General features: G+C 35.6%; 1 protein-coding gene and 1 pseudogene across 3 annotated transcripts in view; one reads left to right on the top strand and one right to left on the bottom strand.

Moving 5' to 3' along the window:
• Positions 1-23,482, top strand: part of CTSC (cathepsin C) — a 35,287-nt gene extending 11,805 nt beyond the window's left edge. For 2 of the 3 annotated variants that reach the window (XM_037841017.1, XM_037841018.1), the window contains 5 exons: positions 8,828-8,994; positions 11,475-11,630; positions 15,891-16,006; positions 21,280-21,411; positions 22,580-23,482. In XM_037841017.1, the coding sequence (XP_037696945.1) occupies positions 8,828-8,994; positions 11,475-11,630; positions 15,891-16,006; positions 21,280-21,411; positions 22,580-23,082 (1,074 nt within the window). In that variant the 3' untranslated portion in view covers positions 23,083-23,482. Of the gene's footprint in view, positions 1-8,827; positions 8,995-11,474; positions 11,631-15,890; positions 16,007-21,279; positions 21,412-22,579 lie in introns of those variants that run through there. The other variant, XM_037841021.1, reaches the window with a different exon arrangement.
• On the bottom strand, positions 1,908-8,034 carry LOC119535867 (annotated as a pseudogene).
• Positions 23,483-23,580: the final 98 nt, after the last annotated feature.

Here is a 23,580-nt window from a genome sequence, read left to right as displayed (position 1 = left end):
TCATCTGCCCATTAACTGGACCCAGGAATTGTCAGTCACAAGGTTTTCACAATCACATGGTCACATGATAAAAGCTATATAATTATACAATCGTTATCAAGAATCAAGGCTACTGCATTTAAAAAAAAATGATTAGAAATAGTTTGCCAATAGTGAATTTTTTTTTCTTTTGACAGTTATCCACCACTAATTTTGGAATGTGCTTACTTGCTTGACACATATTTTAACCATCTCAGCAAATGTTGAGTCTTTTTTTCACTTGAATAAAGAGAAATAAGTTTCACATTGCTTCTCATTTCACCTTCTTATGTGCTAATGCTGGGAAAAATTGGATGTTAAAAACAACAACAACAACAAATCTTCCTCATGTTTCTTTATACTACATCTAAATCTGTTTACAAACTCAAAGCTGCTAAAAAAAAAAAAAAAAATCATTCTCCTGCTGAATCAATTGGATGGCTGGAAACCAAACTGTAATATAACAGGAAAAAAAGTTATCAATATGTCTTCATGCTAGAACATTCTTGAGAAGGTATAAAATTGTTCTGCTCTCTATGCCAGTTTTCATTCTTCCTTTCTCTGTCTTCCTTTTAAAAGGGATTTCCACTTTTAAGCTGATAGTTTTTATACTTACATTACAGTTCTAATATTCTGCGACATTTTGTATTGTGACACTATACATGAAATTGTCATGGACTGATACCCTATGATGTTTATTCCTTAGTAACAACTGTTAACACTGTAGAGGAGTGTGCTAATCTGCCAACACATATCATGAAAATTATGTTATTGTTACCCACACCAATACTCATGCAACAGCATATTTCCAAGATAGTATTTTAAAGGAACTAATCAGCATAATGGTCATTTCAACAGTTTTTTTTTTTTTTTTTTTAAGTGTGTCCTATTGTCTTCTTTTAAAAACACAAACCAGTTTGAAATTTAAAATATTTAACTTTAGTACAGGGTAGACTAACTTTAAAATATTTAACTTTAGTACATTGCAGACTAACTTTGTTAGCAGAAGCTGCTTCTATAGTTACAAAATATTATATATATGTTTTCTATTGCATAAGCACTGGTGAACTGAGGAATCTTAAAGCTGTTTAGGGTTGTGACCCAAAGCTCTCTGACAACTTTTTCAGAAATAATGAAAATAGAAGGGAGAGGGAAAGGCAAGTTTACAGATGAAAAGATGAGAGATGGGTTGTTCTCATTCTCAGGAGTGGCAATCCTTAAATATCAAATGAAAAGCCAATAACCATTTCCAGCTCTAATGGGTATCCTTGTTCAAAACTAAGTAAGTCTAGAACCTCTTGAAACTGGCTATTTATTGAATACTTTAGAGTTCAGATCTTCCCATCTCTAGAACTTTTGGAGGTTTGATCATCTATAAAACACGGAATCTGATGAACCTGTTTTCTGATAAACAGCCTTATTATACTAAAGCAGCTAAACATCACTATCGTTTCATTTGTTAAAAGAAGCTGTACCTTGATCCTGTACCTCACCCCCATAATGAAGTAACTGGAAAGTAAAGATTCTTGAAAACTTAAAATCAGAACCAATAATTGTTATTCATCATTTAGATGTGAATGACTGTAAATGATTTTTTAAACACATATGACACTCATTTAATGATTTAGTTAATAAACAATCTACCTCTCAATATTAGTTTTTAACACTTCCATGGGTTTCGTGGAAAGCAAATTCGTGAACTTGAAATCTAGTAGTAGGTTGCGTAGTGATTACCTGACATTTCCCAAGAGATTCGCATATTTTCATTATCACTTAGGAGGTAACAGAACAGTATGAACATATCCAATTCCTAAAGTTCCTGCAATGACCTGATATTCTTTAATATTTGGTATTACTAAACAAGGCTTCTGAAATAGCATATTAAGAAATTACAGCTGTACCTCATTTTGAATGGTATTTTCTGCTTCGTTTTGATTTTCAAAACAAATAGGATATGGAGCTTTTCCTAAAAGAAACTATTCCCATTTAGGAATATATTCTCCTACTGATGCTCAGGAGCTAGTCTCCAGAGAAACCACCTCAGGCTGTGGAAGTAGATGAGTCCTAGTTTGGAGAGATGTTTTTGCTGCTTCTATATAATTTAAAAAACTAAGGTTCTTTTATAAGCAGTCTTAGCTGCTTGTATCTAAGATGCCTTTTCCATGTTTTGATCTTCAAATCTGTTGTCTGTTTATTGCAATAACTTTAATCTTTGTGATATTATTTCTTCATGTCTTCTAGAAAGGCAGATTTCTTGTGCAAACAAGGAAGCCCTCTTTAATCAAAGCAGAAAGATAAGCTTTTGAGCCCACCCCTGGGGAATAGTTACTTTTATAATGCAATTTTATTGAGGTATATGGTTCATTACTAAATAATTCAACTTCATGCAAGGTATTCTTTTCTGAAATGGTGAGTCTTCTTGATAGATTAGACTTGAATGTCCAGATTTATTTTGGACTTTACATCATGTAAATATACATTTTAAAAATTATATGTATTAACTGCTATACTAAGATGTTTGTTATAAAACATAGGAAATATTAAATTATTAAACTATTTTATTTACTTATTAACAAATAATGTTTCCTACCAAGATATATTTTGTGGTGCTATAATTTGAAAGCAATATAAAATATGCTTCATCATATGATTTTGCTGCCAAAAGCAATGTAATACTTTTACTGATAAATAATTTTCATTACTGCAAATTGTCAACATTCAGAAACAGAATTTTCCAGCATGCTTTAAAATCTTTTGAATAAAGAACTTCAGTAGGTTTTGATCCATTTTGATAAAAGTATGATAGTGGGAAAGCAGCATAGTTTTAGTTACGAGAGTTTAGAAGAATAACTAGTTGTCACTAGGGAAGGTAACATTTGACAAATTTTGGACAAAAACTTTTACTTTGTTGGTGAATAGAATTGAAAAATGATTATCACAGTGATGAAACCATTTCAGAACATCTGTTTTCAAAAACTATCTATCTCTAAACATGGCTGACAGAGCTCCTATTGGAAATTTGGCAAATGTAGGCTTTGCCATTTCCCCATGTTTGCTTACATTTCCATCATTTAGTATTATCTGCAAAACCTGGTTTCTTTGTGGGATTGTTTTAAGCCACTTGCTTATTTTGAAAGGGTTAGCTTAATTAAATCGGATAAGATGTATACAGCAGTTTAAGCAGGCATGTGTGAAGGGGAATATACTGCAATGAAGTTGTAATCATACCATAGGAACTTAACACAATGTGTGTGGCAGGTGACCATTTGACATTTGAATTGAGTGGGATCATCAATATTGATTTGTATATTAAATAATAATGGAAGTTGATTTTCAATTTTAGTTTTATATAATAAATATAAATTAAAATATTTTTTCTCCAGTATCCCAGTTTTTCATCTTTTCATCCCATTTTGGAGCTCAGTGGTTGACAGGCTGGGACTCAGTGTCAACTGCTCAGAGTGTAAATTCTCTGAGCATAGATGATGTCTTAAACAACTTTGTGTCCTACAGTGTAACTGATGGTAATGTTTTTATCATTTCTTTATTTAGTGTTTTGTAACTTTTAAAGCTCTTCAAACTTCAATATCATCTTTATCCTTCATAGCAATCCAGTGAAGTAGATACCATTCCCACTTTCAGATAAAGAAATTGAAGTTCACTAGTTAATGACTTGCTCAAGGTTACATAAGTGATAAGCAGTAGAACTGGGATTTAAAGTCCTTTTTACTAAACTGCAGCAATCTCCAAGCCAGTGTGTTGCATAAAGTAGGTATTGAAATATGTGCAAAGTATATTATTAATCAGGGAAATTGTTGAAAAAGGTTTAAGTGATTATTATTCCCCCCTCAGAGTAAACAAAACAAAACAGAAAACAGTTGAATGAGAGATCTAGGAAAAACATCTAAAGCTCCAAAATCAACCGATTAAAAATCCTTTTCAATTTGTTAATATTATTAGGTTGGTCTACTTGGGTAGTTGATAAAATGAGTGGGAAATTGAAGAAGGGGAATTCTGAGAATATCTGGCAACTCACTGGTAATTCTGGAGAAGCAAATGGATAGTTATTAAACCCTAGTCGTTCTAAACTTAAGTGTTAGGCTTTGGGGGTTCCTCAAATTTTATGAAATTATCTACGTGTTACAACAGAAATTGGCAGAAATGAATGGAAACTTAAATTATCCCATCTGAGCAAGTCGTTAAGAGATTGATGTTTATATAAATGAAAACCCTTAGATTAATTTTTGGCTATGTTTTAAACTGGGTAGTGTGGCCAAAATTTCAGCTTCTTATTGGGTAATAATGTCAAAAGTCACAGTACAGGAAAAATGACAGATACTCTGAGAATATCAAACCAAGAAAGTAACAGGGACACAGTGTGCAGTCCTCTAAACTTAAGGAACTGAGACTTGGCTTCTAGACTGGGAAATGTCCCTTTTCTACTAAATTGTTATTGTCCTGCACAGTGATATTATGGCCCTATCCTACCATTTATGGTTTCAGGTTCTAAGAAAGACCAGATAATTTTAAACTGTAAAAACTATAGAATAATATAAAATAAAATCTTACAAGGGAAAACAATTCCATCAATTTAATGATTCAGAAATGATACAGAAATTGATGGCTTCCTTAATACATTTACAGGGTTTGCATTATAAAAACTGAAACAAAATTGTAGTCTTTTAGGATTACTCTAAGTATATAGATAAGGATTATGTCTAAGAGTTCTTTACCTGGCTTTGTGAATATTAAATTAAAAAGCCACAAATGTAAGGACTGTGAAATTAGAAAGCTTGAAGGGACTTTTGTAACTTTTAGGTCGATCTGAATTTCTCGATAGGGTAATTGAGGTTTGGGGAGGAAAATTGACTTTTCTGAAATAATACCATGAGTCAGGATGGAATTTGGGTCTCTGTGATGTCTTGATGGCACTGTACTTCTAGTAAGTATGAACTTACATTTCTAAGTTTTGTTTTTTTTTTTAATTATTGAAATGGGACTTGGCATTTATAGTTCTTTTTCGCCTATAGGAGATTATGGCCTTCTGTGCTGTTAATCACTCATTCAATAACAAATTGCTACCTAGCTACCAAACACTTTCCTGGGGTCTGAAGAGGTACAAATTCATATTCTAACAAGGCTTATGTTGGTGTGGAAAAATCAAGGTTTTAGTGAAAATGAAGTGGGTTAGTGTATGTAAAACACAGCCAATGAGTTAAGCTCTATTATTACCCATATTTTATAGATGAAGAAACTGAAAGTACAGAGAGGATAAATTCTTGCTCAGGATCACATAGCAAGTAAGTGGCAGAGCTGGGATTCAGTCTCAGCAGCCCAAGTCCAGAGACTGTGTTCTTTACCACTGCCCCACTGAATTGTACACTTAAAAATGGTTAAAGTGACAAATTATGTTATATATGAAATTTAAAAAAAAGATTGGAACGAATCTTGACAAGAATGGTAGTAAGACCGAAATAGCCTAGGCAATTTCAGTACCTGAACTGTAGGGAAATGGCCATTAGGACTGTTACAAAGTTTATACCACCCTTGATGGACTTTGGACAGCAACTTGGAACTGACTCATAAAAGTCATTCTTGTGCTCGAATTTTTTTTTTTTTTTCCCCAGGTAACAATGAATTTGTAACCCATGGACCCATATTTGAGTCCTCTCTCTTCCATTTAATTGTGCTGAACTATTTATTCATGAGAAGAATAATGTTTATTTATCCCAAGGAATCATTATGAGGCTCAGATAATGTATGTGGAAGCTCTTTGCAAATTGGGTTTTGAGCCTTTGCCGCATTGTTTCTGGGTATTTCCCCTCAGTGTTTTTGACAATTGATCTACATGTTTACATTTCTATCTCTTTGTGAGAAGACTGTATTAAGAAATGGTGTGTGGTATTGGGAATCCTTGGTTATTAATTCTAGTTCTACCATCTCTTTTCAGTCTCTTTTTTTTCTTTTCCTCCTGGTATTATAGTATCTCTCTGTTTTCTCAAACCTTTAAGATTTATGGATAATCTGTAAAATGTTTATAAAAAATATAGAGATAGGGAAAGAGGAAAGAGTAAGATCCTATTTCTATAATATTGATGGTGAAGAATGTAGACTCCCTGAACAAATATGAATGATAAAGAACTATGGAAAAATCAGCTTTATTCCAGTAATTTTTTTTGTTTATTGTTTCCTCCTCTCAAAAGAACTGGTCAGCCTTCCCCACAGGGAAGTTTGTTTAGAGTTAGGCATCACGTTTGTTACTGTGACCCAGATGTGCTGACTCAGTGAGCAACACATGTTGATGAGAAAGATGGAGCCCATTTCTTCTACCTTGAATACTCTAACCCCTTTGGTACATTGGGAAAGTCATTTCAGATATTATCTGGATTTCTGCTTATAGGAGAAAGGTTCCCTGGCTTCTCCAATCATGGTTAGCTTGCTCAACCACATGTATGATGAGTTATTTACATGTTTGTTTATTTCATTGAATTCTGAACTTCATAAAGTTTAAAGTCATATTAATACATATGTGTGTGGCATGTCTATCAACTTGCATAATGCGTGGGAAATATGCTTGATGAATAAATGAAAGAACTTTGCAAAATGCAAAATGTGTTATATAAATCATTTTTCAGGAGGTGCTAGCATAGCATCTATTATACTGCAGTGAGCATCTTCCTCTTACAGCATTTTTTTTTTCATTTATGTGTATGTGGTGATTTCTATACATTAGATCTCAAAAACTCTAACATTGTCAAACTGCTCTCTAGAAAAGTGGGGAGAGGGGAGAGGAGCATTAGCCTAGCTCGACGTGGCCTGTCTTTCCAGCATGCTTCTGGGGAGATGAATTTATGATCAAGAGCCAGTGCCAAAGAGAAACAATATAATGTTAAGGAGTTTAAGTTGAATCCTATGAAGCTAGCAATTTTTGACTTTTTTGATTTATGAAAATGGCAATTTTATGTGGTTATTAACCTTTTCACACAATGCACCCTCCTACATTGCAGCCCAATAATGACCTAGGCTTTATTCAGTGTTCCTTGTCCTTTCAGCAGGGACGTTAGGATTAGTAAACTGCACTCATGCTAGTGAGGATATTTGTTACCACAGTTTGGTAGATGGACTTCAGAGTATCATGAACTACCAAGATAGAAGTGGGATCTACATGAGTTGTCCAGGGCATATATAGCCTAGTAAGTGGTGAATCCCCAGATTCAACTCCAACTTTTTTGGATTCTAAGGCCATACATTTTAAATTATACCCCTAAATATGATTGAATTCAAAGTGAGTCTGACATGATAAGGCAATTTTACTGTTAAGTGTCATTAGCACACATGGCTAAACTAGCGGTTGGCTAGGCTAAACAGACCTGTTTTTTTTTAAATATGTTTTTATTGGAACACAGCCAAGCTCATTCATTTGTGTATTCTTTATGGTACCTTTTACAGTATATTGGGAGATTGTGACGGAGGTCTTATAACTTGCAAGCCCTTCATATTTATTTTAGGGCTCTTTAAAAAGAAGCTGTAACAACCCCTGTAAACAGATAAAGCAGCCTGTTAGATTGGATTAGGAATCTGCAAACTACAGCCCTTGGACCAGAACCAACTTGCTTCCTATTTTTACATATAAAAGTTTTATTGAAACACGTCTGTCAGCTGAGCCAATTTGTGTGTTGCCTTTGCCTGTTTTTGTGTTATAGTGGCAGAGTTGAGTAGTTGCAACAGAAACCTTATGGCTGACAAAGCCTAAATATTTACTGTCTGGCCTTTACAGAAGAAGTTTACTGACTCCTGCATTAGATTCTGGAATCCAAGAAAGTTTACACCTTGGGGGATATTTTTTCTATTGTTCTTGTTTTCCATCTGAAGGAACCGAGGCCTTGTAAAGTCTTGCCCAAAGTCCCACAGATTATTCTGTTAAATTGGTGGCTGACAATTGTCTGTGCCCAAGTCTCTCCTTGTAGAAATTTAGCACATTTTTCCTTCCCCCCCTCACACACTCTGTACTCTCATTCTGTGTTATGTGTCTCTCCTCCAGGAGATGTTTGAACGTGAGGGCACATTAGGCTGTGGAGCCAAAGCATTTCAGTTCAAATCCTTGATCTCCCACGTGATAGTTATTTTTCAGTATTAACACTGAAATAAGACAAATGGCCGCATTAGTGAAGTAGAGAGAATATTTAACAATCCAATTACTTTAGGCCCCTCATAATTATAAGATCCTAATACATTGGGAGATTGACAGAAGAAAGGATTTTGTTTTGTTTTATGGTGTATTTCCACCATTTCTTGTATTTTGCACATGTGGATCTTCTCTGAGTGGAAAGGTAGACTCTGAAAAACTGTTAAAATTCCATTTCTGCCAGTTAATAGCTCTGCTCCCTTGGGCAGAAGCTGCCAGTCCTCTCGGAGCTGAGCCTCCACTTCCCCATTTGTAAAATGGGGTTACTTGGCACCTGCCTTCTTATGGGCTTGTTGTGAGGATTAAATGAGGAAACATGCCTGGAACATGGCAGCTGCTTTAAAAATGTTTGTGTCTTTACAGGATTGCATTCTCAGAAGTGTTTTGTCTTTTCCATTTTGTTTGGGAACCAAAGGTGCTAACCATAGAAAAGTTACTCTTTCCTTTCTAGAATAATTCTCAGAATGAAGCCTCTCAGGGTAAACTTTTGTTTTGACTGGCAAAGACTGGTGCCTAAGATGAAACTAAAAAGGAACAACTTTACTTTGAATGAGAGCTGGGGAAGTGGGCCTGTGAGTTGTACAGAGATATCATTTGGCCTTTTCTTCCCTCATTTGATTGCAGTATAAAGAAGATGGCCAGAAGGTCACCAGTTACTGCAACGAGACAATGCCTGGGTGGGTACATGATGTGCTGGGCCGGAACTGGGCTTGTTTCACCGGAAGGAAGATAGAAACTACATCTGAGAATGTGAATGTAAACACAGCACACCTAGAGAATCTCCAGGAAAAGTGAGTTGTGACAAGTGAAAGATATAGTTTTGTTTTAGCATGTACGTTAATTCTTGAAAACTTTTATTTTGATTATATAAAATTTAATTGGCTTAGAAACATAGCCATGTGATACAAAACTTTACTAGCAATATATGTTGACTGATATAATTTAGAGAAGAAAATGTTGTTTTCAAATCAATCCAAAAGTAATGAAAACAGTGTCATTAAAACATACATATAAAGGACCACAGAATCGGAATGACTCATAAAGAAAAATAGTTTTATTGGTTATCATGTAATAGCATATTGCCTAATACTTGTAGATACATATGATCTATTGCTGCAACAAGTATAGGCAGTAATGACTGACCATAATTTTAAACAAGGCAATAAGTAACTGAAAGAAAGTTCTTAGTCAATATTTGTGCAGTTAATATCTGCACAAATTTGGGAAGAAAAAGATAAACAAATATTATTGGTAGTAACTTTTTCAGTTTTATTTAGTTGTGTACATGAACACATCATCCCATAAACTAGGTGACACTGGCAATGATTGACTGCAGCAGAGATGTAGGGAGATGAGTTGAAAGAGGATGATTTGCAGTCATCTGGGAAAGTGCTGACCCGGATCTATTTAGAATAGCTCATCCCTTCCATTTTGAGTTTAACTTTTAAATTGCTTTGTTTGGCTTGAACCTTGGGCAACGTATTCCCTACTAAGCCCCTCATTTTCCACCCAGCTATTTAAAATATAAGAAGTACTGTTGTACTCTATTTTATATTTCAAACATTGTCTCACTTTGTGAAAAAGTTGCTAACTGGAGTGCTCAGAACTTCATTTCCCTGGTAAAATAAGCATTTGATACTAATTTACCTTTCAACTCTTTCATAGTCTGTTTTTCCCTGGTAAGGGACATTATTCTGAATCCCCTTGGATCTGCTAAAAGTAAGAGTCCTATGATCTACAATGGCATTTTGTCGTTGTAAAGCATATACAGTATCAGCATCTGATGTTTTGCAAGATGTTATGATAAGGAAGTCAAGTAAGGCTAGTTACAACTTTTTATATAACTACAGTCTATGAAATAGTGATTCTCCTCAGTGGAAAATATTTCAATTTATGTATTTATATTTAAAATTTACTCTTGTGCCTAAAGAAACAAACAACCATAACTTGTTTTTGTTGCAGTAATGTGATTAGAAATATGATATAGTCACAGTTTTCAACAAGTGGAAAGAATTTTGATAAAAAATTACCAATATCGTTGCATATTTTTATCATTTTCAGTGCTCTCAGATTCTTTGACTATAGCAAAGCACTTTTTTACAAACATCTGAAATAAAAAAGAAAAGTTCACAAAATGCCTAAAATGTTACTCAGGCCAGATATATCTTGCTTTGTATAATTGACTGCTAATGGAAATCTTGAATAATAAGTCATCCTTAAAACAAACCACACAATATTTTAAATAGGAGTCATATGGTGACTTCTATAATTCCTAAAACCTGGCACATAGGTGTGATACATGTTTAGATTAAGTAGATGACTAAGTGCTTCATATTTTTGCTTTGTAAACATGCTCTTTGTGTGTTAAGATTTTATTTGTTTGTTTGTTTGTTTATTTATTTGGTCTGTATCCAAGCATTTGCCATCAGGTAAACCAGCACTTCTCAAGCTTTAATATTGTCAATCACCTGGTGATCTTGTTAAAATGCAGATTCTAACTCAGGTGGTCTGGGCTGGGTACTTAGAGTCTGATTTCCAACAAGCTCCCAGGTAATGCTGATGTTACTAGTCCAAGAACCAAATTTTGAGTAACAAGAATATAAACCAAACATACATATAGAATGCATTTTTATTGCATTGTGTAGTAATATTACATGTTATTTCTATGTAGATTGCATACAGTTTCTGCTGTCCTCTTCTTTTTTCCTTATTACAAAGGTTATATCGGTACTTGGTAAAAATTTTAGGGATGAAAAAAGGTGGTACTGTCATGCCACCACTCAGAGATAACGGTTGTTTTTTTAAATGCACTTATAGTGCAAATATACATACTTTTATAAAATGGGATAATTCTGTATAAGCTTCTGACTTCTCATTTTTTTAATTTAATATAGTATGAATGTTCTCATATCAATAAGTGGTCTTCATGAAATAGAGGATATAATAAAGTACCATTATTTAATCATCTCTTTCTTTTTAGCATTTATTTAGGTTGTTTTTAATCTATCACTTGTATAAAATTGCTTCATTGAACATCCTTGTACATATATCCTGGTAAATTGAGCTGATATTTTCATAAGAGATATTCCAATTCCACTGGAATTGCTGGGTTTAGTATACACCAATTTTAAGCTTTTGTATACTGCCAGATTGTCTTCCTGAAAGATTTTAGCACCTACCGCTTAGGCACAACATATAAGAGTGCCTTGTTAATGTGTTCTATTTACCTCGGTAAGGAGTATAACTGTTACTAACTAACTTTTGTTGACAGGCATTCTGATAGGCTCTACAAATATGACCACAGCTTTGTGAAAGCTATCAATACCATTCAGAAGTCTTGGACTGCAACTACATACATGGAATACGAGGCTCTTAACCTGAGAGAGATGATTAGGAGAGCTGGTGGCCGGAACCAGAGGATCCCAAGGTATTAAAGCTCTTCTCTTCATCATTAATGCAAATATTGGTGCTGAGCACCATCCTCCCTTCCAACCAGCCCTTCCTGGGTTTCCTTAAATTTCCCTGGGTTTTTAAAATTTTAAAAAATTTAAAGTTTTTATGCTCTGTTGGTGTCTACCTTCTGCCTCTTCTATTCATACATATTCTGTTGCTCTCTGAGCTGTATTTATGGGTTTTTTCTTTCACAGTATCTGTCACTCCCATTGCTTCCTTTCCATTTTCTACACTCTGGTTTAGGGCTTTGCCTTTTCTTTTCTGCCTCCTATCTCTTTGGTTCTGGCTCTCTGGTTTCTTTCCTTCCCATGAATTCTTTTCCATTCTATACTTTACTGCGAGTGTCATCTTCCTATACACAGACCTTGTCAGCTATTGTCTACTGAATAAAATATTTAACTTGGTATCCAATGCCATATAAATTTTACCATCAATATATTTACGACTTTGACCTGAACCTGCTTTCAAACAATATGACACACAATTACCTAAAACTTTTCTTTCATTTTACCTTTATTCATATTACTTTCTTTGCCTCTAATACCTCTCAACTTATCCTACAATAACTGTTAAATTTTCTATTTGTGAAAATCTCAATCTTCTCCCTGCTTTAAGGCCCAGCAAAAAAGAAAAAATGTTCCCTTACTAATCAATATACCTCCAACACCCTCAACCAGAAGTCTCATTTCCCATCTTTAGTTTATATATTCCATGATGTATTTCTTACTTTGGGAAATTATGACGTAATACTTTAGATTTTTATGGCCAGGAATTTTGGTAGATTTTTTTTTATTCTCCCAAAACTACAGCTGAATTTAGCAAAGAGAATGAAGTCCATTAACACTCATAAAATATCCGGAGATAGTCCTGTGATGCCAGGAAAAGTTGATAGTACGACTGAAGGGTAAGAAACTGAAAGGCAATAGGGAGCTAATGGGTGTCCATAAATTATGTAGGTAGGTTATTTTCCCTGAGTACATTAAATTATATAGTTGTACGTTTATCACCACAATCAATTTTTGAACATTTTCATTACTCCAACAAAAAAAGTAAAAGTAAAAAAGAACATCCAAAACATCCCATCCCCCTGCCCCTCCCTATTATTCAATTAATTTTTGTTCTCATTTTTCTACTCTTCTGTCCATACACTGGATAAAAGGAGTGGGAGCTACAAGGTTTTTCCTAATCACACAGTCACACCATGTAAGCTATATAGTTACACAGTCATCTTCAAGAGTCAGGGCTACTGGGTTGCAGTGCAACGGTTTCAGGTACTTCCTTTTAGCTGTTCCATTATACTGAACACTAAAAAGGGATATCTATATAATGCATAGGAATAACCTCAAGAGTGACCTCTCAACTCCATTTGAAATCTCTCAGCCACTGAAACTTTATTTTGTTTCATTTCTCTTCCCCCTTTTAGTCCAGAAGACTTTCTAAATCCCATGATGCCGGGTGCAGGCTCATCCCTGGGAGTCATGTCCCCCGAAGTGGGGAGGGCAGTGAGTTTACCTGCAGAGTAGGCTTAGAGAGAGCGGCCACATCTGAACAACCTAAGATTTTCTCTGGGGTGACTTAGGCACAATTGTAAGTAGGCTTAGCCTCTCCTTTGCAATAGCAAACATCATAAGGGCAAGCCCCAAGATTGAGGGTGCGGCTTCTAAATTGATAGTCCCCAATGCTTGCAAGAATATCAGGAATTCCCCAGGTGGGGAAGTTTAATATTTACACATTTTTCCCCAGTCCCTCAAGGGGGCTTTGCAAATACATTTTTATTCTCTGCCGAAATTATTCTGGGATGTATCGGGGCTTCACAGTAACCTGAACAAACCAACCAGATCTTACTCCCTAATCAAAGTTCCATGTAATTATAGTGTTTGAATAAACTGACCATACAAGTGAAATTATACAGTGTGCTACAGAAAATATACATTTTGCACCAAATAAACATCTCTTCCTTTGATCTCACATAGAAGTTGAAGTTTTAAAACACCGTTAGTATCATCCTTTACCCTTTAGTCTGATTTGCCTTAGACCTAACCAGGTCCACTTCATTCATATGAGAGAGAGATTCTTAACCTGATGTTTAGGGGGTCTGTGAAACTGCTGAAATTACAGGCACAATTTAGAGTTATAGGCACTTCTCTAAGTTCATAGCTTTTGTCAGATTCTTAAAGAGTCTGGGACCAAAGGATTAAGAGCCACTAATTTGTAGTCTACTTATAGTGCTTATTATTATGAGTGCTCCGTTCCCCAAACTCCATTTTTACTTTTTTCATTTCACCATATTAAGCCTCTGTTATTCTCTCATTGGTTTTAGTATGTGGGCGGGGGGAGGCAGGGCGGTATGCAATGATTGGAAAACAATTTGCATTAAAAGATGGTGGGAAGAAGGAAGTTAACATTTGAGTGCCCTATTTTGTGCCAAATGGCCTATTAAATATATCAGCATTCTATTTAATCATCTTAATAATAACTCAGATATGGATGATGATGATGGTAGTTATTATAATAGTATTTATTAAGGACTTATGAGAGAAAGGCACTGTTCTAAGCACTTTATAATCACTATTACATTGAATTTTCATAACAAGGTATGTATTATTATCCCCATTTTAAAAGGAGTAGACTGAAATTTTGTGATATTGAGTTCTTTGGTGAATTAGAGTCACACAACTAAAAAATGATGAGCCATTTATTGCAGGTCTCTATGATTCTGAGACGAGTGCCCTGAAATAACATCACACTGCCAAACTTCAATTTCTTTTTTATCCTTCATACTACTTAGCATGTCCTTAAGTACATACAAGACAATCAGTTAATATGTATGATTGATTGACTCTTTTGATCTCACAGTGTAGAATCACAGAAACTGTTGATTGCCTACCAATATTTGCTTTTACCCTAGTTTTTATTCATAAAGCTCAGAAGAAATATCAAAGTTTTTTTTTTTTTAATTTTCCCCACACTATATATGAAATTATACATGGTCCAGAGTGTTGTAGGAGGCTTGGTTATTCCATGGCAGAATCTAAGTACACATAATTTTTAAAAGGGTCTTTGTATTACTGTAACTTATTTGCTTTTGCTATAGTAATTTCTTTATTTTTCATGTCTTTTAATGTCATCTTCTCTATGGTCAAGGACCATCTCTTATTTATATTACATATGTTCTTGGCAAAGAGAAATATTTTAGTGAAAAATTAATTGACATTGTTGCATGAAATATGCTTTCTCTTCTTTACAATTGTCAGGGTTATGGTTGCTACTTCTGAGTGAGTCGTTTTTTTTCTTCTTTGTTCCATCTCATTTTCATTTGGTCCCAGCATTAATCTGCATCATCTCTAAGATGAATCTGTTAATACTGTATAGCAGTGATGGCTTGAGTTGAGAGAACACAGAGAGAGGAAGTGAATTTTGCTGAGAGGTCAAGGGTAGAGGGGCTGAGAGGTGAGCTTTCCTTAAAATTAGAAGTTAGGGAAGAACTCTAAGGAGAGAGCAACAGAAACTTTAGTTTAAAGGGGCAGCAGGACAAAGATGGAATAGAGGGCATTTGGCTTGCTAGGGGAAACTTCAAGAAGTCTAGTGAATCTAGAGTTAGAGCGCTGTAGAAAAAATTCATAGAACAGATTTTTTTTTTTTTTTTAATTTTCTAGAGAATTTCTAGCATTCATGGGCCCAGTTAACTTTTTATGTATCTTATTTTCCACCCATATCATGTAAGGTGTAGTTCTATAATGATAAACAGTTTTATGTGCTGTTTATGGAGCTAGTCTACTTATCTGATATTTAGATTTTTAAATTCTGTGCCTACTTCACTCTTGTTACAGTGACCCCACCATCAGCATTACCCCTCCTGAGTCAAACATCAGAGATTCCTCCATTTTCCCTATACTATTTTTATGCCATCTTCAACTTCCCATATCTCCTTTCTTGGTCAAAATCTGGCAAAAGTGAATAAATGAGTATCTATTAAGGCATACTAAAGATAGCATCACAGTGATGTACAAAACAGTGCCGTTTCTCAGGGGAAGAGGACTAAATCCTGAAAGGGAAATGGATATGAAAACCATTTGCACGCCTAGCTCAGACACATGGAAACACTCAGTGGTAAAGTGCTTTTGGATCTGATTCTAGGTCTTAGCCAGGTGGATGAAACATGGAATTAGAGGTTAGGAAATCATCTTCAAAGGAAAGACTGTAAGTTGGTGTCAAATATATATTTCCATCCTAGGCCCAAACCAGTACCACTGACCGCTGCAATACGTCAAAAGGTTTTACATTTGCCAGCTTCTTGGGACTGGAGAAATGTCCATGGTATCAACTTTGTTAGCCCTGTTCGAAACCAAGGTATGTAAAACAAAATCTCATGTTTCATTAATTCACTCTGAAATATTTATGGAACATTTGCTATGTGCCGGGCTCTGGGATTAGATGCTGGGGATAGAGAGATGAAAGGGTGTGATCCACTTTACTAAAACAATGGAAAAAGTAGCCTATGAATTCTCACTTCTTTTTTTTTTTATTCATGGGAGACATTGGTAATAGATAATTTTTGCATCTGAGCTCAGCATTTCCTTGGCATCCTTCTCAATATATGTTCCAGGTAGCTGATGTTAACTAATCAGGGTAGACATAAGACAAACTCGTTTGCCTTTCTTGTAGGAAAGACTCATGTGGGAACAAAGAATTGCATCTAATGATTAGCTCTGTGGTAAATATAAGGGTTGTATACTGTTTTAAAGGTCAATCTAAGGAGATTTTAGCTAGTAGTAACTCCTATAACCTGGGTTATAAAATGGATCTTCTTTTTACAAGTGACAACTGGAACCTTCTTTGCTTCCTGCCCCCTCTCCCCAATCATTTAGTCTTTAATTACTGCATGCACTCAGAAAATAGATTCTTAATACTTTTTTGGTTTGGAAAAGTCTATTTTTTGGGCTGCGTAAGGACCTTTTAATTCAGTTTAGATTAGAATAAAATATATAATGCAAAGTATTGACCCAGCTTCTTGGTTGGAGTCCTAGAGGCAGAGCTCAGGTTTGTCAGAAGTACCATTATAATTGCATTTACCAGTTATTTTCAGGAATTTGTTACAATATGAGTTGACTTAATAATTCTTCCTGTAATTGCTCTTGACAGCAAATTAGCCTGTTATCCTAAGTTTTGGCCAGCAATTACTTAGAGAATCATTTGTGCAATGCTCAGGTTTATTACTTCTTAGCTCATTTTGAAGATAATTGTAGTACACATGACTGATTTGTTACTATAAAATGGGTATAGTAATTGCTGCCTGGAAACATTCTGATTAGTATCTACTGAGAGGATTATAAATTAATAACCCCCAAATTGTTCTTCCCTTTTTCTAAAATTCAGTGATAACCAGCCCCTTCTACTTCTCAGTACTTGCCACCTATCCTTAGAGCTCCATCATTATTGAACTCTTGCAGAGTTTGGAATGTGCAGAGCTTTGAGCAGAACCTACAGCTACTGGTTGGTCAGCAAGGCCCTGTCCTTCATCTGACACCATAGTCTCATCTGTTTGTCTTTCCTTTGTTCGAGTTCTAGGACTCTTCAGCTTTGGAGAAGTGTAGATCCTGAAACCCTTCCCTACCTTTTCTTTCTTGGAGAGGGCTTCTTTGGGAAAGTGGGATTAGAAATGAAAGAAATTTGAAAGTAATAGAGAAATAAATGGAAAGTGAAATTTTAATGGTTGATTTGAAGAGTGGGTTAAAATTTACTCAATCATCAAACAGATCTATGCTTATTTGAGAGGATTAAGTAAATAATGCATGTCAGGATCTGGCAGATGGTTAGCTCTCAATACTGTAAGCTATACTATCATTATCATTTTTTTTGCTTATAGAATATCTAATATGTCTGGAATTTTTTTAATTGCAGAGGATGGATATAAAGAGTAATATGGTACAGTCCTTATTTAAGAGACTTAAAGTTTAGCAAGACATGCAAGCAAAAATTAAAGTACAGTAGAACTGCCTTAAAAAATATTTTTAATATTGAATTGGGACCATAAGAGAAGGTAGAAAAAAAAGTTTAGTTCCACTCACATCCCAAAAGATAAGATTGACTAGTGATAAGGGACAACAATTCAGGAGAAGGAAATTAGAACTACTAAAGCCAAATTCATTGAAAATGGTTCTCTTGTACCCTGAGTAAAAGCTGTTGTCTCCAATGTTCCATATTCTTTGAGTATAATAAATATGATTTGTACAGGTATAGGCAATGCAGAAACAGAACTCTGATGAATTAATTCCTTTTAAATAGTCTCCTCATGTACTGTGAGGTTCCTCTTTTGGCATTTTGGTTTTTTGTACTTTAGGTTGTGGGAAAAAACTAGTTATTTTCTCTTCCTTCTAACTGGGCTATTTAGAAATTTCCAGTACCTTTAGGAATTCCACTGGTCCATATAACTCAGAATTCAGAATTAGCCTCAATTAAGGGAATTTTCTCTTTTCAGAGAACAAATCAAAATTAAAGAAAAAAAAATATTGGGGAGCAAATGAGGCACCAGGCTTATAGCTAAGTTTGCTCAAAGTGTGAGAGGAAAAAGAAGCTAGAAAATTGGATGAGATGGGCTTTTTTTGTTCTTCCCATAGCTGTGCTGCCCTTATTTAATATTGTGTCTTCAAAAGAGAAGAGGAGTCTCTTTTATTGATAACATTAATTAGGAAATACAGAGTGTTTTCTTGATGTTTAAAGTCTATTCCATCTAAGTCTTGATTCTAAATAATATTTATACTGTTAGAACTGGAATGCAGGGGCCTTAAACTGTCTGTTCCACCCAACTCATTTTACACACAGGAAAGAAGAAATGCCCAAAATTCAAATAACTTGCCCAGGGTCATATTGATAATAGTCACAAAGCAGGAAAAAAAAAAGGAACCCTGACTCCTTACTCCTAGTTCATTGTGCGCACCACTGTTGGAAGGTACAGCTGAAGATAGTTAAACCATGTGAAAATCACATTATCTATTTGAGATTGTGGGAATTAGATTATTGCAGAGCTCTAGCTGGGCCAGATCCACTTACTATTTTTCATTGCAATGTAGTCTGCTTACAGATAATGGTTCTTTTGGAATCTGGAGAACCATAATGGTTCTTTTGGAATCTGGACTCTGGTTTGCTTTTTGAAAAGAGGCATTGATTACCTTGACAGTGGAAAAGTCAGAGGCTGGGGAAGGTCATCTTCTTTCTGTATTCCTCTGATTTCTCTGTTAACAAAGCACATTTTGAACCCTTGGATCTTCTTGTGGCCTGTCCCTCCCACAGTGCTGGATGGCTAGATAATGAGGTTTTATGGTTAATACTAAGAGAGATCATTTCCGTGGTTTCTGTGGGCCAAGAAAGCTGCATGGCCAAAGTGGAGCAGTTTCCAGACTCTCTTGGGATGCGTTATCCTATTGTTTGACTTCAGTGACTTATGAAAGTCACACTAACTTTGTCTCTTTACTGTCACTCATCCACTTTGACATTTCATCATTTGAAAGAGTGGTCCTAAGGATAGTATTATTTGGATGGTTTCTTAAATAAAAAGTATAAATTTATTTGAATCTGTCTAGTAACTCCCTGACAGGGAAAGAAAATCTGAAAGTTCTTTGAAGTAGAGACAGTCCTATAAACTGAAAAGGATTCTTGACCTGCATTTGGAGACATGTAGGCACTATCCCCCACCACCTGCTGGTAGTGTGATCTTAAGACAGCTTGTCACTCCTTTCTGAGCCTCACTGTATGCATTAACAAGTGAGTAGGTTGCATACTAGCTGAATTCCAAGGCCCCTTCCAAGTGATCCTCTTTTAGTCTTCATAATTTAAGTGATTTCTCAGTAGCAAAGCAGGATAAACCTGAGATTTTTAGGAGGAGCATTTTAGGGACTATCAGAAATTGTAGCAGTCAAGGGAATTGCTAGATTCTAGGTCCAGACCCTCTGATATTGTTGAGCTACTTAGAGCAGGTTCACTTAGAATCTAGGAGTTCCACCTTCCCTATGGCTGAGAAACAAGTGAAGGCTAATTGTTTCAATTGATCAGTCTCTTCCTTGGATGTAATTACATATCCAGTTGTTCATTTCTTGGCTTGGTCTTTCTAAAACAGTGCATTGAGTTCCTTCACTGTGTCAGGTACTAAGATGTTGAAAACACCCTGCCTTTGAACACTGAAGGGGATTCACAGTTTAGTTTATGGAAAACTATTTAAGTAGTTCAAATAGAGTTTAGGGTATTGGAGGATGGACGTGGAGTGTCCTGGCTTTCCTTTGCATTCAGGGAGGGACTTGGATCAACATTTACCCAGAGAAGAAGAAAACAGTGCCCTTTGTAATATTTTGAATGTATAATGTTCTTTCGAATGCTTTTCTCTCCAAGGAAGATAGGTACTAAAATGCTAAATTCAGATTTACTAAAGAGAACAAAGGCAGACTTCTCCTTAAAAGTAGTAAAATGAGTTATTTGAATTGTATAACTGTTCTTAAATCTCATTTGACATTCATAAGGGAGTGCTCACCAAGCAATTTGTTAACTAATGTGTTGATAAAGTGCATATCAATTGTGTATAACTGTATTTAATACCAATATCTTGGACTTGGTACACACCTATCTCCATGTAGAATTTATATTAGTGAGAAAGGCTGTATAATAATAAAGATATTAAAACTATGTTCATTTCTTTCTAGAATTGTAACAAGTTAAAGTTCTACTTTTGTTACATACATATGCCATATTTTCGTATGTGTATTCATTTTTTTACCCATACATATTTTGAAGAAACGTAGAAAAATAAGTATTTTTCATATCATTTACTTCCTAACACAATATTTTTCCTTCTCTTGAAACAGCAACTATATTCCTAGTAGATGCTTCTTAAGTAAATTTATTTTATCCTTGCTGGAGCATCTAGGTATTAAATAAAACTGTTTTTTCTCCCCTCTTCCTCAGTCCCATCCAGCTACTTTTTGTCTTCCTCTCTTTTCTTGGGAAAACCTTTCAGGGGCCATTGCTGTATAGCTGTCACCCTTCTCCCCTGAGTATCAGTCTGTTTCCATTTCACTACCCCTCATCCACCTTGTCCTCAATTCCATATTCATCATTATAATCACTCACTTGCCTCTCTTGGACTTTTTTTTAATTTTGTCTCCTTAATCCTGTTTAAATTCAACTCTACAACATATCCATACTTGAAGCATTCTTTGGGCTAGTTCCACCCAACACACTTTGGAAAATGCTGCTCTAGAGATATTTGAAAGTTCGTATGTATCCCTCCATATTACATTTCCCAGGATGTTGCAGACATAAATAATTTTTTCATTAGCAAGAATACTATCAAATGCTTCACAGAAAGTTAGGAGTTTTTTTGAAGCTCTTCAGATATTCTTGAGAAAATCCTCAAATAGTAATGTTTGCCTTTTGAAGAAAAAAGATAAAATCTTAAAGTTTGCTGGTAAGCTTAATAATGATTGTTGATTTACGTCTTCTGTATTGTGCTGATCCTTATGAACAAAACAGCGACACTATAAATTATCATTGTGTCTCATCCACTATATCTGTGATTCTTTGTGAGTGCTTCAGAGGTCTCTTGAGTTATATATCTTTCCCTTTTTTATTGCAAGCATCTTGTGGCAGCTGCTACTCATTTGCTTCCATGGGTATGCTGGAAGCAAGGATCCGTATACTAACCAACAATACTCAGACACCAATCTTGAGTCCTCAGGAGGTCGTGTCTTGCAGCCAGTATGCTCAAGGTAAGTACTATATTTCAAGCACGTTCCGTGAGCTTTACCTGTGTGCAGTTGGCCCAAAGGCCAAAGGATGGTGTCATAGGGAGAGCAGCACAGTGTCTGTAGTTAGGAACATGGGTGCAAGTTCTGGCCCCATCACTTGCTAGGCTATGATTTGTTGTGGAATTCACTGCAAACCCCCCACCCCCACCCCAGCAAGTATCAGTAGTTAGTAGTTACTGTGTATTGAGTGATCACTGGCTTTTAGGAGCCTCTTAACATAAATTACCTAACAATACTCAAAATCCTGAGACGATGTGGATAAATCCTTATTTGTAGAGAGGGAATAGGCCCAAAGAAGTTCTGTAACATTTTGAAGGTCACACAGCCATGAAGCATTGGAATTTCATTTCCAACTGAGGTCTTGCTCCCCTGAGACTGCCTTTCCAGGTGTGGAGAAGGCTTTATCTATCAGTGAGTCTTTCATTCTTTCTGAAATATTTCTTAAACACAGACACTGCGATTGCTAGACCCTTGGGGTCCCTACTATCCTGAAGCTTATGGTTAAATTGGGGAAATAGACATTAAATAAATGACTACATAAATATGAATATAATTATGGTAAGAAGAACAATAAAGAATAAGTTCAGGGTTATAGATATGTGTAAAATAGGGTCCAGTCTAGAAGAGGGGAAAGGGGCATGATTTAAACTTTTCTATAGGGATTAGTCAGGGAAGACTTTTTTGAGGAACAACCTAAGCATGCTATCTGACTAGTAATTACAATAATAGCTAACTTTATTGAATGCTTATTTTATGCTTTTTAATCTATGAGCAGTAGTTTTTATATTTGATACAATGAGTAAATGTAGGTACAGGGAAGTTGAATTCACACAACTTTGGATTTGAACCTACATAGTTGGGATTCACAGCCTGCCCACTTAACCACGATGCTATAGCTACCTTCCATATTAGGTGTTGAATAAATATCTGTTAAACAGATAGAGGTGAGAGGATGGTTAGCTACATGGCTAAATAAGTAGATGAATGAAGTGGCATTTAAGCTAGGAACAACTTCTACAGGTAGATTAAAGAGTTAACTGAATAGGGAAGAAGATATAGTTAATGGGACAATTTCTCCTGTGCCCCTTTGTAGCTGAGGGTAGTAATTGTGTATGTCCTTCCTTCTCAGGCTGTGATGGTGGCTTCCCATACCTCATTGCAGGAAAGTATGCCCAAGATTTTGGGCTGGTGGAAGAGGACTGCTTCCCCTACACAGGCACTGATTCTCCATGCAAAATGAAGGAGGACTGCTTTCGTTACTATTCTTCTGAGTACCACTATGTGGGAGGTTTCTATGGGGGCTGCAATGAAGCCCTGATGAGGCTTGAGCTGGTGCACCATGGACCCATGGCCATTGCTTTTGAAGTCTATGATGACTTCTTCCACTACCGCAAGGGAGTCTACCACCACACTGGTCTGAAGGACCCCTTCAACCCCTTTGAGGTGACTAATCACGCTGTTCTGCTGGTGGGCTATGGCACTGACTCAGCCTCTGGAATGGATTACTGGACTGTCAAAAACAGTTGGGGCACCGTCTGGGGTGAGGATGGCTACTTCAGGATCCGCAGAGGAACAGATGAGTGTGGAATTGAGAGTATAGCAATGGCAGCCACTCCAATTCCTAAATTGTAGGGCGTATCTCCCCATATTTCACACTCACCACCCTTAATCATAAACAGGATTGATTTACTAATAGACTTGAGAGTTTTACAGCAGCATTTTCATAAGATTACAAATAGACCTGCCACAAGGACTTTTGCCTTTAAAATTAAAACCTGCCCATGGCAACAGCATATATCCATCAACCACTGCCCTATTTTTATTCTAAAAACTCATTTAAATGAGATTTTTTATAGGTGCTAGGGAGCTTTGAAGAAATGAATATTTCTAATCATTTGTGATTCAACTGGTGTTATATTTTTTAAAACTATATATGAAAATTCAGGCTTATTTTTAAATTGTGTAAATCACAAGAAAATATGTCAGTGTTTATTAAATTTTTTAAAGACTTTTTGTAAATATTCAAGTGATATATTATTTATATGTGTGGTTTTTTGTTTGTTTTGTCTTTTTAATGTAATTTTATTGAGCTATATTCACATACAATACAATCATCCAAAGTGTACAGTC

Source organism: Choloepus didactylus, chromosome 6 (genome assembly GCF_015220235.1).
Source record: "Choloepus didactylus isolate mChoDid1 chromosome 6, mChoDid1.pri, whole genome shotgun sequence".
NCBI classification, from domain to species: Eukaryota; Metazoa; Chordata; class Mammalia; order Pilosa; family Megalonychidae; genus Choloepus; species Choloepus didactylus.
The sequence above is the reverse complement of the archived record's forward strand: the minus strand, read 5'-3'. Positions and strand labels throughout refer to the sequence as shown.